Raw genomic sequence first — 16,699 nt, forward strand, 5'->3', positions numbered from 1 at the left:
GTGGGGTTGTCGGACGATGTTCGACCTAAGTTGACCACACTTACTGGTCGTGAGCCCCTCACAGGTTAATCCTTCACTTTCTATGTAAGTAATAATTACAACATGCGATTTATTTGGATTTGTAGACGCTCTGAAGCCTGATTGAGAGAGGCCGTGCGGAGTCAGTACTCGCCTGCACGATGAGCTGGCGAGGCTGACTCACAGAGATCATGGGTTACATGGCACTGCAGCCTTGCCCCTGACTCGTACGTGAGATGCCTTTCGTAGAATGTTTACCAGCTGATAAGTTAGTTCCTCCGCTTGTGGCTGAATTGACTCGTGTTGGCTCGATCATAACGTAGTCAAGTGTTGCTTAACGAGCACATCTTGCATGCAGCTTGCCCCTCATGACTGATCAACACACCAACTCTGTCCTCATACCGTAGTTAATAGCCTATTTAGCCATTGTCGAGCCCTCTACCATCTTCGCACTTTGATAGTATAAAAACCACCTTGGAAGAAACTAGACCCATCAAGACAAGTGCTTTTGACCATAGTACATCTAGACACACCAAAGCAACAAAGCCCTATAAGCTACACCATGGCTGATTACAAGAGGTACGAATACCAGACCTACCTGTCACTGGAATCCACTAATCACATAATATCAGGATTATCCGTTCGTCGCCTCGCACCTTGCTTGTCGGCAAGGATCATACTCGCTTGACGATCCATACTGCCGCGGTGCAAAATATCTCGGAAAGCTTGTACACGCACATTTGCGATGATTCTATGAAGGCTTCTCCATCCGAAGTTACGGTTCTTGAAGATGTAGAGGCAGACACATTCATTGGGTTCTGTGAATATGTGTACACTGGTGCCTACGTGACTCCTGACGTTACCTCGACTGAACATAATGAGGATGGGCTTAGTTTAGAAACGCAGGCTGCTGGTGGCACTCGATCTCGCACGGGTTCAGAGACTATTTCGACGCCTGGTTCTGAGTTTGAGGCTGAAGATGCTGTTTCAGTATTAGCGCTAGAGCCTGAATCGTGTCCAGAGCCAGAACAAGCGACCACACCGGGGATTCAAATTGCTCAATTGCCTAATCACCCACTATACAAAAATTGGGACAGACTCCCCAAGGGGACCAAAATGAAGAGAAGAAAACAAATGATAAAAAAAAAGCTACCTGTTATTCCTGGCAAAGACCTTGTCTTACCACTTCCGGTGTCTGTGCCTTTACCCAAGGAGCCTGTCCCGGTCGAAGAGCCTGTCCCGGTCGAAGAGCCTGTCCCGGTCGAAGAGTCTGAACCTGAATTACCCGAAACGAAATCCGTGCCTGTCCCTGAAACAAACAACAATAATAAGTGGAGAGAAGCAATTACAACCACTCGGTCAGTCGAGGTTCCTCCCATTTCTCCTTATGGAAAGCTGTGGGAGAGATTCCGCGCACTGGAATTCCCTGGACAACCTGCATCGCTCAGCACCAATCCGGACCTTGTCTTCCATGTGAAGGTATATATCTTTGCAACAAGATTTCGGATTGAGCCTCTGCGCCAGCAATGTCTGACATCTATTCACCGAGACCTCTGCAACTTTTCAGTGAACCGCAACAACGTGTCCCAGATCCTTGACCTTCTTGACTTTACGTACGCGCATACTGGGCGATATGAATTCTCCCAGAAATCTCCAATCCGGGATTTGGTCATTCACTATGCTGCTTGTGAAGCACGGGCATTGGCAGAGAATGAAAAGCTCACAGGTATTCTAGATTCGAACAGTGAAATGGGGTCAGATTTTGTTATGAAGCTTGTTGAATAGGTCAAATAATTTGTCTTTCGGGTTATACGATCTATGGCCTGATCGCGGATACTTCAGTTTATTCGGGTTTAATGAGGTCGAATCTTGATCCTTAGCATGCGAGAGCTGCCGTGGTATGACCCATGATAAGCGCAAATTCTTTATGAGGTATATGATCAAATAAATCAGTTTTTACGGCTTCCTACTAGAGAAATCTTTGCCTCGCAGCGTCATCCTCTGGAACATTAGAATACACGATGGGGCGGTCTAGACTTTCCACAGCCTAGGGTTGGGTTTTGGTCATGTGCTCGCTCAATGGTAGGTGTAATATTTGCCTCACTGATGGTATTATGTTATCATCTCGTTGGGCTTCATCACTAAGTGACTTGCCTAATCATAGCTATAATTCACCCATAGTCAATCCGAAAGTGAATGCAATGTCCGAGGCAGTTCCAGCGCGGTCTCCTATGCGGAACATCTTGATCGAGTTCTCATCTGCACCCGGTAGAACTCAAGGGGGTCTATGTGTCTCAGAAAACCTTACAGCCGCACAGTTTCTGGATATGTTAGATGTTGTGTTTTCATCGCCAGGCGGATTTCAGACTCGGTTCCACGACTCAATGGTACCCCTGGAAGCTAGCAACAAATCTATTGCACATGGCCTTTGCATTCTTAACCCAAACGAGCGAGGGGCCCAAATACTCACGAGTGATGAGCCTTACTACGTGCGTCCTCTCTCAGTACCAGACGAGACGGAAAGGAAGACCTTCCGCGATCAGGTCAGACAGCGAGATGGCCGGTGTGTCATAACTGGCCAAATCAACCTCGAAGCACACGTGGACAGATGAACTAGCTATCATGCCGCCCACATTTTCCCACTTGCTCTGGACAGTATCTTCCAGAGCCAAGGGTCCTTAAAACTGTTCACAATACAATACCTCGCTGGGGATAACCTCGCCTCAGAATGGAATTCTACTTCGTAAAGACATTCATCAATTATGGGACGATTATTCGATCGCCGTGAGCCCGAACGATGGTTACAGAATTCAAGGCTTCCTACCAGGTGCGTGGGAGTACCATGGGACGGTCCTTGACCCTGTATGCCGACAGCCAGGCAATCAGTTGAGTGTGGTTGATGGACTGTTACAGTGGCACTATGAGCAAGCTGTGCTGTGCAATATGCGTGGAGATGGGGGGCCATCGTTTGAATTCGACTTTCCAGCAGGAACAGATATGATGGGAGGAATTAGGAAAGACCCAGCACCAGGTGAACGAATGGAGGCAGAGCTGTTTGGTCAGTTATACGGTCTTCATCAAAACGAGTCCGATGTTCCACGCCGAGGCTACCATAGTCCGGCCCAGAGCAGGGTGGAGAGCATACAGGACGTGGATTGTAGGGAAGATGTGACGCGGTGATCTCGTGAATTGTTTACAATCCCCCATTGCGAGTAAGAAGATTCCAAACTACGGATGACCCTGTGACTCGGAAGTATGTTCTAAGTATATTCCGACGAGCAAGAAGCTTTTACTACATGTGCAAGCCCGATGGGCAGATATTTATCGTGATAGAAAGATTGTGAAAGGGCATGAGATTTAGCTGTATAACCTCTACCCTTACAGCCAGGTATCCAAAAATCTTGGATAGAGAAATAGTTGAATCATATAATCTACAGCCTGCCAAGCAGATGTAGAAGTGCGACTAAAACACACTGCAGATTGGAGGAAGTCTGAGCAGGTTAGAAGGATGAGCCTGGTTTTTTTATCATTGTGTGTGCCTCCGGTACATAAAGAATCTAACATTAAAGGGCCACGAACCATGCTCATGGCGTACCTCAAATGTTGTGTGTGGAATGTATCGTATGTTGCATATACATCAGAAAAACTACTATCATCTGCGAACACTTCACTGGGACCATTGTAGAACCCACCCGCTCTATCTGACATTATTCTTCGTTTGGGTAGATATCACTCCATACCATGCAAATCCAAACCCTCGCCATCTAGACCTAAAGGTTCGAGAATATCGCTCAGACTATTATATACCTTGCCACCAACCTGGAGTAGTATCTATGATGTCTTGAGTTTCTATACCCAGTGATCCCTTAAAGACTGAGTTTGCGTTGGTTTCCTTTGAGTGTCTGGAATCTAAACGAGCACCCGACTCTATTGGTTCAAGCTATGGTCGTCTCTGTTTCGATATTAGAGATGTCTAGATATGGCTGGACCAAAAGTAGATTCGGCGGAGAGGCCCTGGCGTCATCGTTCATAGACAAGATCGACTTTTTATTTTCGCTACATTATCTATCGCCTGGGCTGATATCAGGTTAATTCGAGAACAGTAGGTACTCAAATCAACCAGCCGTTCCGGAAGATGTGAGAAGGGGAAGTTCGATTACCAAGCATTAGAAATCAACCTAGGACTGAAGCCCTCTCGGGATAACGTTTTATCACCGGCTTCACCGGCAGCTGCTGTCTTCCCCGAACACGGCCACTCATTCATCGGACCGCTGGACTGCCGGCTCCGCTTGCTTGTAGATCATGCATAGTGATACGTTTATTCTAATGAAACTTTTCGCTAGGGAGCGAGCCAATATCATTAAGCAAGATGCGTAAACGGAGGGCGGAACTACGAATCCCCCGAATAACGAATGCATCGTAGCTGTGAATATACCAGGACCACATACCAAGGTCACTTTGGAACGCAATTGCCTCTACTATATAGATCGTTGAAGATCAATACGATTGCTGGGTTTCTTCTCGCCATAGTCACACTTACAGCATATTTGAAATACATATACTTTCTTGATTCTACTTTGTTACCCTGACAGCTCCAAGCACCATGGACATCAACAGCCTCCCAGACGATTACTTCCTGACCGCTGGTGCATTCACCAAGAAACTCTATCGTGACCAGTACCCAGCAATTGATCCTACCTTGCCATCCCTGTCGCAGCAGGGAAAGGTGGTTGTGATTACAGGTGCGAGTTCAGGCCTAGGCGCTCATGTGAGTTGCTCTCACAAGGTAATTACATCGTATACCTTCTTTACTGAAATTTGTGTAGGGATTTCCCATCTCATTTGCCAAAGCTGGAGCGAAATCTATCTGGCTCGTCGCCCGAGATAAGGGTGGTCTGGAGGCGACCAAACAGCGTGTTCTGGCGGTGAATCCCTCCGTAAAGGTTCAAATAGAGTCCCTCGACGTCACCAATGAAGCCGGTGTTGCGCGACTATTCGACAAGATTGAGGCGGAAGATGAAAAGGCCGATGTCTTGATCAACAATGCGGGCCTCTCTCGGGGTGGGCCGATCACCTCTGCTGGTATAGAAGGTATCTGGCAGGAATTTGTGAGTTGCACCTTACATCCAATGCTGAGACACCGTATACCATCAATCAAATAAGCCCCGCTCTAATTCCGCAAATGGAATTCTCAGGAGGTAATGGTTAAGGGAACCTTCATAACAACCCAATACTTCACCAAACTATTGGGACACATGGCAAGGGGCCATATTATCAACATCTCGAGCATTACTGCCGTACTTGCAATGCCCGGAACTGATAGTTATGCTCTGGCAAAGATGGTTCAATCGGCAATGCAGCGCTATATTGCGGGTCTGAATCCGAATATCGTTGCGACGAGTCTTCATCCAGGGACTGTCTTGACTGGTATCGTGCCGGAATTCTTTCTGAGATTTTCAAAGGACTCGTTCGAGCTTGCTGCGGGAACTGCTTTGTGGCTTGCAAGTGAAGGGGCGCAATTCATGAATGGGCGGTATATGTCTGCGAATTGGTCCGTGGAGGAAATGGTCGAGCGTCGGGAGGAAATTGTGGAACATGACTTGCTTAAGTTTGGCTTGAAGGTTGCGCCCTATGCTGTTTAGATGGGGGATATATCTGATAGGGTGGGTTGTGTGGTCATTTGAAACTGGCGGTGTTTGGGTTTAAGTCTTAAGATCAGTCGCAGGTTTATGCGTAGGAGTGCCCGACTTTCACTAGTCTTTGTAATAGAGGATAGACAACACACGATAATAAATAGCGTCCATGTCAAAGCAGATATAATGGAATATGGCACTGCAAAAGTGGAAATTGGTTGATATGGCTCAACTTTGTGAAGATAAAACTTTCATATATCAAAATGCAGAAAATACGGATAACACATATCATAGAGGTCCAATTGGATATATATAGGGGCTTCTAGTAACCCTAACATTACGAGGATATCTTTTTTCCATGTCTATTAGGGCAGACCGGCTTCTCATAATGTATAGATGACATATATTGGGCGAAACTATTGAAGAAAAAAAAAATAACGACTCTTACTTTTAACCCCTGACTCTCGACTAGAGGACGTATTAGGAACTATGCAAATAGGAGATTGAATTAATATGTGTTACCAATAAGAGAAGCTCCTCGGCGGATGGATAAAAAATTTGTGCAGATGTAGATCATTGTAGCCATTTCCAACTTACACCCCCATTGGGCCCTACCATGGCCTCGAGTCGCACCCACAGAACAGCAGCAGTGGCAGCGAACAGAAGCGCACTGACTAGGAGTGACATATTCCTAAACGTCTCAGGCCCTAAATTGCTCGCTGTACTCCGAACCAATACACCACCAACAGGAGTTCCGACCATCGTAGCCATTCCGCGTACCATGTACAGAACGCCATTCACAGACGCGAAGTTCTGGGCACCGAACAACTCAACGAGACTCGTCGGGAAGAGGGAGACATAAGCGCTGGCAAAAACACCATAGAAAACCGTAAAAGTGATAAAAAGGCCTTGTGATTGCGTTGTTTCACCTAAGCATGTGGAAGGTAACCAGAACGCAACAGCAGAAATAGCACTGAGAAGCGTCGTGATGAAGAGGGCATTCAGTCGACCGACCCGGTCTGCCAGGTGACCGATAATGATCTTGCCGATAGCATTACAGGCATTGCTCAGTGCGATGAAGTTGGAGCTTGCTGTAGTCCCGTATCCGAGGGTCTGAGCATACGATGCGTAGAAAAAGACCGGCGTGTAATACGCAGCTGATTGGAAGACGGCGCCCAGTGCTTGGGCGACAAACTTCCGTGATTTGGCCACACGCCAATCTACAAGAGGCACTTTGAGGATGCCATCGGCGCGGCTCGTTCTCGCGGAGTTTTCGGTATCAATTCGTGCTTTGTTGCTGGGCTCCCAAGCCATAGCACCGCTTGCCATCGAGACAAGTGCGAATGAGAGGCCACCTGTCAGACGTAAAGTATTTCGAAAGCCAAGGCGGACCACGCAAGCATTTAAAGCAGGTGCCCAGACGAGACCACCAACGCCGGTGCCGGATAATATGATTCCCATTGCGAGACCTCGATGACGAGTGAACCATGTTGGCGCGGTAGTGACAGCTACCATATAGGATAAGCAGGTGCCGATTCCGTTAAGAAATCCCTGGGTCAGCTCGAAATGCCATAATGCAGTCCCGAAGCTGGCTAGAACGAGAGAGAGCCCGAAGATAAGTCCTCCCACAAACGCGACTGTGCTGGGAGTGAAGCGCTTCGCCCAGGCAACGGCGAATGGTGCCCCTATCGTCATTAGGGACACAGCAATCGTGCCTATGAGATCAATTTCTGCAGGGGAAGCACCGGTAAAGGGCGTCCCTGGTTCCCGTGCGAGGCGTTCATAAAGAGCCTGATAGACACCCCAGGCGAAAATGAGCCCACAGCAAGTAAAGACTATGATGAAAGAGGCAACAACAACAAGGGCTGGTCGCCTTGAGAAAATGACGTTAGTTATGCGGCACATTGTAGGTATGCTATCATGCTTCTCCAAGAATTTAATGACCAGCAAAATGGGCAAGCTAACCATTTCGAACCTTGAGCTCTAAAATAGTCTTGAGCTGAGGTAAGGCATACAGACATCGGTCGTAGTCGAGTGCGTGTGGCTATAGCTGGAATGGTCATGATGGAGAATGGGGTGGATTAACTGCTCAACAGGCGCGAAACCAAGAGAGTTGAATTAGATTTAAGATATAGTTCCTTGGATGGTGAGTCATGTTAGCATCGTTTTTAAGATAGGTATCTATGTTGATTTCCGAGGAGAAATTTGAAGTACTCCAAACGTGGGGGCACTTGGGATCCATCTGTGGGTATCAAGTACGAGACCAATAAACTGAGGATGAAGGCCGACCTCCAAAATGCCAAGACGGGACTCTCGGTTCTGACTCATCTGGTCTGATCTAAATCTAGCCATAAATCATCGACATTGGCCTATCGCGTACTACTCTTGGCTTGTAACATAAATGTCAGTTCCAAGTAGTTAAGTGTGACCTGATTACTAGGTCATCAGCGAAAGGCAGCACTATGCGATCTCTGCTACATCTTCTATCGCTCCAAGAGCAAACAATCCATCAGGGCATCAGACGTATAGTATGAACAAAGCCCGCCCCTTTCTCGCCGTTATATTGAAGATATGCTAGTTTAATATAGCGATGGTGTTATATGGGACTACACCTCTAGTGAACAATCTAACTGCTAGGTTCATGGAATTGTTGGCTAGGGCTGAGTGACGGCCCATCCGTCGGACCCAGGAGATGTGGATGAGCTTTTCCTTATATCAAATAAAGAGGGAAACTAGTTTACAGGACATGGAACTGTTCGCATTGGGTGCTTGGTGACTCGATTTGGAACATTATATTGTAGTATACATGAACGATTCACTGTAAAAGCACATGCCCGGGTAACTTTGTTTCAAATCTGGGCCTAACTGTCACTATGATCAGATCTCATGGTCTGATCTGCCCGGATCGCCCCTGTATAGCCACTGTGACAACAACCTAATAGTACATCGCGGGTATTGCCAGCGTCCATATAATAGCTATGGTGACTCTATTGTGGAGATAGAGTAATATATACAGTACTAGAATATGTAAGTTTTAGTAAGATCTGCATAGTACCTGAAAAGAGATTTCAGCATCTGTAAACTAGAGGTACGGTATCTTGTGAATACCAGAAGTTGCGAGACATTCTCGTAAGTAACAATGGCTTTTCAAAATGAAGACTCAGGTTGTCTAATGGATAGACTTGATATATTATAAATTAAGCACGACTCGACATACCACCCATTATAACACATACGTTCAAACCTAGCTAGAGTTTGGGGACATCAGGGTGATATTCTCTTGTAAAGTTTGGAATCTCGCGGTAATCAGAATATTGCCCTAAATCAACTAGGACAGCTTTGAGAATCAACGGCCAAGCTTCATATCCTGAGTCTTCCCGTAACGTAGATTGGTGCGAAGACTCATCACTACATGCGCACCGAAACAGGCTCCTCTTTTATTCTCTCCAGTCATGCGGTTCCTAAGTTTCGACAAAGCGCTTGTCAACCAACCATGTATGGCGTTTAGGCGGTATCGCCTGTGCTGTGCCATGAGTTTCCCCGGGTCTACGCTTATGTGCTCAAGCCACAAGGTAGTATACGTGGAGCCTTTTATCTAGCTATGTCTTGGGCTCAGAGAGTCGTGGTCTTTCTCCAGTACATATTTCCGACGCTTTGCCCTACACTGCAGTAGGTCGAGTCTCCTGTCCGGATTCGACCATTTCTGGATAAAACAGTGGAACCGATAGATCCTACTGGGAGGACCTCGGAATAAGAATGGAAGAAAAATTGCACGTGTGATGTAAAAGTCGAAGTTGGGAGATTTGGGAATATACTAACTACCCTGATTAAGTCCGCCGTATACCTTTCTATAAAGACATAACTGCCCAAAGGGGATCAAACGGTCCAAAATTGGCCACAGAAATGGTACAAATCTTTAAGATGGCCAGCTTAATGATGAATCAGTTTGCCTTTTCAGCTGCCCCACCATCTTGCAATCTTGGGTCGCGGAGAACATATCCGTTGCGGTGCACTAGCCAACGACTATGTATGTAATTTCAGCCCGCCACTATTCAGTTTGCCCCGCTTCCCCACCTCCTTTGATAACTAAGGGCTTCTCGTCCAGCGCTGGTCAGTAGAACTATTCACGTAGTATTCTGTCGAAGCCAAGAGTATCGGTGATGCCATTTAACTAGTCCATAGGGATTAGCTGTTTCGACGACCTCACATACTGTCAACAGTACTTCGGTATCACCCCCCCGGGGTCCAATCCGTCATGATCAATGCAGACTCGCCTCAGCGAGTCGTAGTTGCCCCCCCAGTCACTGAGTGGAGCAATACCGTGGTTCCGAATCATCGCCATCAATCAGCCGATTGATCGTCGGAACTTGTATTTACACTAAAGCTGCACTGTTGTATGCAGATACCCCTCACTTCAGCTGGCTACAGCTTCATGAGGGATCTTGAACACGTCGACCATTGGCTGGCTCTTACATCCACTACTCAGGAGTCCACAAAAGAGAGCCTCAGATTCGATGATCCTCTAGGACACCGAATTATTATTCCCTTGCCTTCGCTGCTTAGGACATCTGCCCCGCAACAAAAGACCAGCTCAGATGCAGATCGTTCCCATAACCGAAATGCTCAGCCTCCTCGGCAAAGTTTACACTAATTCAGTGACCATCAACCCATAATTGACAGCACTTCTTTGACCAGACCTGCAATGGACTTGCTCGTGGAGGGGTTACGGTCTCCACTGGTGAACATGTACGATGATGTACTTGCCGACTTCGCATGACGCGCTTCATCTAGCAATACGGCACACACGTAATTGGTCCGATAATGCCTCAAGAAAGATGGATCCAGAATAGTTGTAGGAATTCCGTTTATTGGAGGAAGCTAATGCCATAAATCATAGCCACATGTCTGACCAGGCTATATAACGTGGGTTGTTGCGCAAATCTCGACAAAGACCTGGTGAAACACCCTCAGCCCTACAAGTGAAGTAATAACATCCAGAATATAATACATAAAAGGCAAAATGGTAAGATAATATACAGTCATAGTTCCATATTTGGTCTAACATTACTTATACGACAGGGCCGCTACTCACGTGAGGAGATTGACTTTTGGAGGGCGAAATTCAGGGAGATTGTGAGTGTATACAAAGCTTGAAGTGACTAATCTATGCGACTGCTGCTAAATTCATTAAATCTAAAAGAACACCGACGGTGACCGTAAGTGCCTTCTCTATAGAACTACTGTCTGTCTCACATGACTCATGCACTATACCAATTAGGTTATATCGAACCTAAAGAGCTTATTGCAGCTGCTAGAAAAGATGGTCTTGATATGAGCGACAAGGAGGCCGAGGAATGGATTGGCGACCTGGACGAGGATCATGATGGTAAAGTCTCATTTAGCGGTATGTTACCTCTGGAATCCCAACCAGCATTCGACCTTGCTTGCTTGTACTTACTGCAATGGATAGAGTTCATCAAAGCGTTTGGCGAAAGAATGGAGAATAAGTGATCTCCGGTCCTTTTCTTATATTATGTTTCCATGGAGGCTTTACTATCAAATCAAGCAGTCAGTCCAGTCAGTAGCTTTATAGTATCTGTACTGGCCTATGGCTATTGTAGCTGGAGTGCTAAATCTCTATAAAGAAATCAGTTGATGCATCATACAGGGCGAGTCTTTCAGACTAGAATATGATACAGCTACAAAGCAGTGCCCCACATTCACAGTTGAGAATTTTTACTCTAGCAGTGCTAGTAATTTACTAAGGGCTGATTCAAGCCTGGAGGCCGATTGATGGGATTTGGGGAGGCTTGCATAGATTCCCCGATCAACTCCGAGTGTTTGCGAGGATGTAATAAAATAGCCGCGTCAACGCATTTCTGGACACTTTGTAGATAAATGCATGAACTTGAAAAGGGTATGAACGAAGTTTACAAAGCAGGTAGCCCTAATAGAGCAGAGCAGGGGCAAAAGTTGATATGAGATCCAGCGAAAAAGCTAGGGATGTAGCAGGCTTAGCTAGTTGAAACCTTCTATTCTGAAGTAGAATATTACTTATTGTAGCTTAATATACCAGGCAGTCATGGTTTAGAGCTTAAAGATATCGTGTATATCTTGGAGGAACTATCTCTAGTGATAATAACTACTTGTATATACCGCAGCCACGGGGAATACAATGTTTTAAAGAAAAGAAATTAATTTTATAGATAATAGAGAAGGGGATAATAACAGAGTTGGTTGACTATGCAGTGGACTGTGGTTCGATTATTAAACGATCTTGAAGAAAGAGGAATAATCTGTAGATCTCTGCCTTTGATTCTATATAACCTTTGCTATGTGGAACCAAATAATCAAATTTTTATGATAAAATGTCCATATTTCACGTTCAAAGATCTGACCACTGAGCCGGCGTTTGGATTCTTAGTATAAGGATGCGTGACTGGCTGAGCCGGAGATGAAAACCTCGCTTATCGGTCACGGCCCACTGGTGAGAACGGCGAGTTTGCTCTCATTGGATCTATAGAAATCGGTACCGAACAACAACTCAGATGTAGATCGTCCTAATAAGCTAGATACCCGGCCTTGGCAGTGAAGAAGTCTACGCTTTAGTCAACGATACTCTAGCGGCAATTAACCTATTATTGGTAGCACCTTCCTGGATAGATGGCCTAAGGAAGCGATACAGTCACCACTTTTGGTGATGGGCGATGATATGTACCATTCCGTTTACGTATGATGCGTTTCATCTATATGTAATTGGTCTAATAATGCCTCCAAAGAAAGATGGACCCAGGATAGTTCCAGGATCTCTATCTATTGGAGGAACTCACCTGCTATGAATCATAGCTATATGTCGGTTAAGTTCTATAAAGTGTGGATTGTCGCGCAGATTCGAACAAGACTAGATGCGATCTATCGGTCCTACAGGCTAGAAGTGAAGCAAAACCCGTCGACCAGATAAATCAGAAAAGAAAAATGGTGAGAAAATTTGTAGCAAAGGCTCTATATCTGGTCTAACATCACCTATGCAATAGCCTACTCACGGAGGTGTACAATACACCCGGGAGGAGACTAGGAAATGGAAGGAACTATTCACCAATATTGTGAGTGTATACAAGTAACCATTCAACACTGCTACTAATCTAACTAAACCTGAAAGAACACCGGCAACGACAACCACAAGAACCCTGATAACCGTAAATGCCTTCTTTGTGGAACTACTGTATCTAATGCCCTCATGCATCATACCTGCTAGGTGTTATCGATCCACGGGAGTATATTGAATATGCAAGAAGTGAGGGTCTGGCCTTGAATGATAAGGAGGCCGAGCAGTGGTTTAATGATATGGATAAGAATCACAATGGCAAAGTCTCATTTAAAGGTATATTGTCTTCCTTGGAATCCCCTTCCAGCATCAATGACTGCTTGCTCGTACTGACTGTATCGCATAGAATTCATCAACGAGTTTGGTAAAAAGTTCGAGAACCAACGTGGCCACAAGAAGGACGCATAGTTTGGGGTAACCGAGGAGACAGACGGTGGCATTGAATCCCTTTCGTATTATAGGTTTCTAGACAGGTTTAACTGTTTAACGTCGAGCAGTCGACCAAGGAACTATTTCTATGGTACGTGGACTGGCTTTGTGACCATTGTAGCTGTAATAGCAACTATATACGTTAATATCAGCTAAGGATCATACAGCTCAAACCCCTGTGTCCAGCGCTTATAGTTAAGGGTTATAGTCCTTTAGATTTAGAACCATAACTGGAGTATAAACCTCCTGAGAACCCAAGCCAGAAATGGGCTCTCCAACAATCCAAGGAATAGAACCTTCTAGCCTGAAAGACATATAAATATGACCAACTTGTGCGAAGCTTTGGAGTCTGTAAAGCAGCCAGTCATAACAGAGCAGGTCAGGGGTAGAAAGAATCCACCCCAAAGATCTATAGAATCTAGGAGTCAAAGGAACGCTGATGACAACAAGAAATCCCTTGCATAATATTCTGTGACGAAAAGTTGGAGTTCAGTTGGAAACGTATTCAAAACACAGATTGCACTTTGGCAGTGGAACATGTTCAGTGAATACTGTAGCTACTACTATAGCTCAGCTCACTACGAGTTAGCCGGCTACGGCTGCAACGATCTGCTCAACGGCCTCATATTTTGGTCGAGGGAGTATGGCCTTTGTTTTGGTTGTGTCCATATCATTTTCTCTGGCCACGTTTCAAGCTGGCGACAGTTAGCATATTTAGAGCTCCAGCAATTCAAATGGCAACTAACTCGTGTGAATCTGGCACCAATCCAAGTGAATACCGTGAGAAATGTCAGGGAACCTCCGATTATGAGAAACCACCACCAACTCGGCTCATCTTTCAGGATGTCTATATTCATTCCAAGAAGACTCTATACAGGTCAGGCAATACCACGGCGTCATGGCTGAAGATACCTACAGAGGCAAACATTAGAGGGAGGAATATGAACTAAGCTTGTCAGTCACCGTCCAATTGAACTGGAGCGCATCATCTTACCGTGATCCAGCTAATCCGCTTCATGCTTGCGGCTAGACTGGTCGACCGGTGAGCTTCATTGATAGACACCCATGCAAATTCCTGCGCAATATCGTGTTACAATTAGATCCTCAGAACCGCCATGCAGCGAAGGCATCAGCCACCTACCACTTGCAGCAAATCCCGAATTCCCTGTTCCATCTTATCGATCTGACATGAAACGTCATGCTCAAAAGTAGTGATAATCTTACCCATGTACTCGCTGAGCTGCCGACTTTCGGTAAACGCTTGGTACTGTGCGACGAATTCCTTCGCCTGGTTGAGTTGATCTTCTAGCATCCATTGCATTTGGGTCCATTTTTGCATATTTCCCGCTATAGCGTCAATTAGAAAGTCGTCTTTTCCAGCAGCGGCCAGCTGATATGATCGCTACCAGACCAGTCAACATCTGTGCCCTCAACAGCATCTGCTCGCTCGCTTCCTTACCAAGTGCCCAAGATTTCTCCTTTCATCCCGACAGAAGGTTATCCAGTCGTCCTTCCATGTTTGCATAAAAAGCTCAATAAGCTCCAAGTCGCTTTCTGGGGTCCAGCCAAATGGCAGATTGCTGAAGTAGTGAACTGTTTTTGGAGGCGCTTCAAGTACCGACCATTCAATTGTTCGGACGCGATGGTGTTCGCCACTGTTGTCATCAAGAGAGTCCTTGGGGGCCTTCATATTCTGGAAATGCATGACGATGGACAGACTAAAAGTCCTACATGGACTTCTGTTACCCAGAGAGAACTTTAATTCGTTGGGGAGATTGTCCATCTGGCAATATGTGTTCCAAGTCTGGTTCTCTCGAAAGAGTCTGATGGCAGATGGAAGGTGATCAGCTAGGATGATATATATAGAGGCAACGTCAACTCACATCAGATGACTCTCGTCTGGGCTCTTTGTCAGTTTTTTCATTTTTTGGTCGAACGTGTCCTCCGAAATCCACTCTACAGCCTGTCGCCCGTCCTTATACGTCATTATATCCACGGCGACGCTCTGCTGGATGTTGCTAGAATACTGTGCGAAGTCGTCATCATCATCCTCGATCTCTAGAATTCGAGCACGTTTACCGAGTAAAGTGGCAACTGCGGTGCGATCACGCTCCTGGATTGTCATCTCCATTACTGGTATAGAGGAATAACCATCCCAGTTCGCTTTATTCAGACCCACTAGAGGTTCCGCCGCTCTCAATGTGCTACAAGGTCCAAACCAATCGCTGCTTTTCAGCCCCTGCGTACTTGCTTTGTAGTCTAAGAGTAGCCTCACGGTCGGCCGGTCACTTTGCTGGAGGGCCATCCTCATGAGAGGAACTGCACTGTACGTATCCTCCTCATTTAGATTAGATTTGTATCGCTCTAAGAACAGTTTCAGCAGACGGGATCGGCCTTCTCGTATAAGAAGATGTAGTGACACACAGTCCTTTTTCGGTCTGTCCGGGTCTACCCCAGACATAAGCATGTCGGCAATTTCGTAGTGCTTCCACTCCAAAGCATAGATAAGTGGTGTTTTCCTATGTCGATCAATCGAGTTCGGATCGGTCCATGTCGTTCGGAGCAATTCTTGCACCAGCTGCTGGTCGCCTCGCTCACAAGCCCAGGCCAGGAATGTCCGTCGTTTCTTGGTAACAGGCTCTATGCTTGATTTGGGGCCGAGAATTGAACACCATCGCTGGAAGTTGACCGGGTCTTTCACTGTCTCTCGATCGGCTGTATTAGTTCGGTCTGTATGGTTCAGGAACCACCATAAAGGTATCTGTCCCTCGTTATCACGAATCTCCACATCTGCACCGTGGTTGACCAATGTCTCCACAATGTGTAAATGTGAATTTTCAGCAGCCCAAGATAACGGTGTGCGACCGCGTCTGTCTCTACTGTTAGAATCCGCACGGCCGTCAACCAAAAGTCGCTCGACAAGCAAGTTATGTCCCCTCTCGGCAGCTCGAGATAACGGCGTGCGGCCCCATTTGTCTGGGATGTCCGACTGAGCACCCCTTTTCAAGAGCAGACACACCATCTCATGGTCACCTGCCTTTGCTGCCCAGTGCACGGGTGTCTCTCCCGTATGATCTCCGAGGTCGGGGTCAGCGCCTCTAGCAATGAGGAGGTCAAACAGAACTTCCGCATTGAGACGATTTTGGAGATCGTGCTTTGAATCGAGTGAAACAGCCTGGGAGAAGATGGTTCGGCCCGTCCGATCCTGGATATCAGGGGATACACCATCGAGGAGAGATTGTGCTGCATTGATGTGACCTCGCTCAACAGCTTGCATGATATCTGTCATGCGGAGCTCATCCAGTGATTGACGCGTGGCGTTCGCGACATTGTGCATTTTAGTTGACTTTCAATCGTCAATTGTCCAATTTTAGAATTTTGGAAGGATATAAGCCAAACTTTAATGGGCATTTATACCTTTCTGATTTTCTTTGGTTTTCATCTATTCCCCGCATAATTAATTCCCTCAGCCCTTGATTATTGACGCGATCGATGGTCAGAACTGCGATGATCA

The 16,699-nt window shown here is 46.2% G+C and overlaps 7 protein-coding genes across 7 annotated transcripts; 5 read left to right on the forward strand and 2 right to left on the reverse strand.

Moving 5' to 3' along the window:
• Nucleotides 1–580: 580 nt before the first annotated feature.
• BDV27DRAFT_158762 (uncharacterized protein) lies at nt 581–1,803 on the forward strand (the record flags this gene model as incomplete). The annotated part of the gene is made up of 2 exons (XM_032072757.1): nt 581–597; nt 651–1,803. 2 exons carry the CDS (start codon nt 581–583, stop codon nt 1,801–1,803), a joined length of 1,170 nt encoding a protein of 389 aa, XP_031926524.1.
• A 446-nt stretch (nt 1,804–2,249) lies between these two features.
• BDV27DRAFT_146091 (uncharacterized protein) lies at nt 2,250–3,473 on the forward strand (the record flags this gene model as incomplete). Its single annotated transcript, XM_032070517.1, has 3 exons — nt 2,250–2,618; nt 2,746–3,076; nt 3,403–3,473. 3 exons carry the CDS (start codon nt 2,250–2,252, stop codon nt 3,471–3,473), a joined length of 771 nt encoding a protein of 256 aa, XP_031926525.1.
• Nucleotides 3,474–4,621: 1,148 nt separating this feature from the next.
• On the forward strand, nt 4,622–5,660 carry BDV27DRAFT_158764 (SDR family NAD(P)-dependent oxidoreductase; the record flags this gene model as incomplete). The annotated part of the gene is made up of 3 exons (XM_032072758.1): nt 4,622–4,786; nt 4,845–5,126; nt 5,214–5,660. 3 exons carry the CDS (start codon nt 4,622–4,624, stop codon nt 5,658–5,660), a joined length of 894 nt encoding a protein of 297 aa, XP_031926526.1.
• A 412-nt stretch (nt 5,661–6,072) lies between these two features.
• BDV27DRAFT_129866 (putative MFS monocarboxylate transporter) lies at nt 6,073–7,756 on the reverse strand. Its single transcript, XM_032067301.1, has 2 exons — nt 7,617–7,756; nt 6,073–7,524 (listed from the first exon to the last, which is right to left on the reverse strand). Exons 1-2 carry the CDS (start codon nt 7,712–7,714, stop codon nt 6,225–6,227), a joined length of 1,398 nt encoding a protein of 465 aa, XP_031926527.1. The 5' UTR covers nt 7,715–7,756; the 3' UTR covers nt 6,073–6,224.
• A 2,363-nt stretch (nt 7,757–10,119) lies between these two features.
• On the forward strand, nt 10,120–11,282 carry BDV27DRAFT_129868 (EF-hand domain-containing protein). Its single transcript, XM_032067302.1, has 5 exons — nt 10,120–10,674; nt 10,731–10,784; nt 10,852–10,867; nt 10,930–11,055; nt 11,122–11,282. Exons 1-5 carry the CDS (start codon nt 10,672–10,674, stop codon nt 11,160–11,162), a joined length of 240 nt encoding a protein of 79 aa, XP_031926528.1. The 5' UTR covers nt 10,120–10,671; the 3' UTR covers nt 11,163–11,282.
• Nucleotides 11,283–12,501: 1,219 nt separating this feature from the next.
• BDV27DRAFT_158767 (EF-hand domain-containing protein) lies at nt 12,502–13,164 on the forward strand (the record flags this gene model as incomplete). Its single annotated transcript, XM_032072759.1, has 5 exons — nt 12,502–12,585; nt 12,686–12,754; nt 12,811–12,847; nt 12,907–13,032; nt 13,103–13,164. The coding sequence occupies 5 exons, from the start codon at nt 12,502–12,504 to the stop codon at nt 13,162–13,164; spliced, it is 378 nt and encodes a 125-aa protein (XP_031926529.1).
• A 614-nt stretch (nt 13,165–13,778) lies between these two features.
• On the reverse strand, nt 13,779–16,522 carry BDV27DRAFT_158768 (ankyrin repeat-containing domain protein; the record flags this gene model as incomplete). The annotated part of the gene is made up of 7 exons (XM_032072760.1): nt 13,779–13,880; nt 13,932–14,054; nt 14,102–14,131; nt 14,180–14,260; nt 14,327–14,587; nt 14,645–15,008; nt 15,069–16,522. The coding sequence occupies 7 exons, from the start codon at nt 16,520–16,522 to the stop codon at nt 13,779–13,781; spliced, it is 2,415 nt and encodes an 804-aa protein (XP_031926530.1).
• Nucleotides 16,523–16,699: the final 177 nt, after the last annotated feature.

Source organism: Aspergillus caelatus (genome assembly GCF_009193585.1).
Source record: "Aspergillus caelatus strain CBS 763.97 unplaced genomic scaffold BDV27scaffold_113, whole genome shotgun sequence".
In the NCBI taxonomy this organism is placed as follows: domain Eukaryota; kingdom Fungi; phylum Ascomycota; class Eurotiomycetes; order Eurotiales; family Aspergillaceae; genus Aspergillus; species Aspergillus caelatus.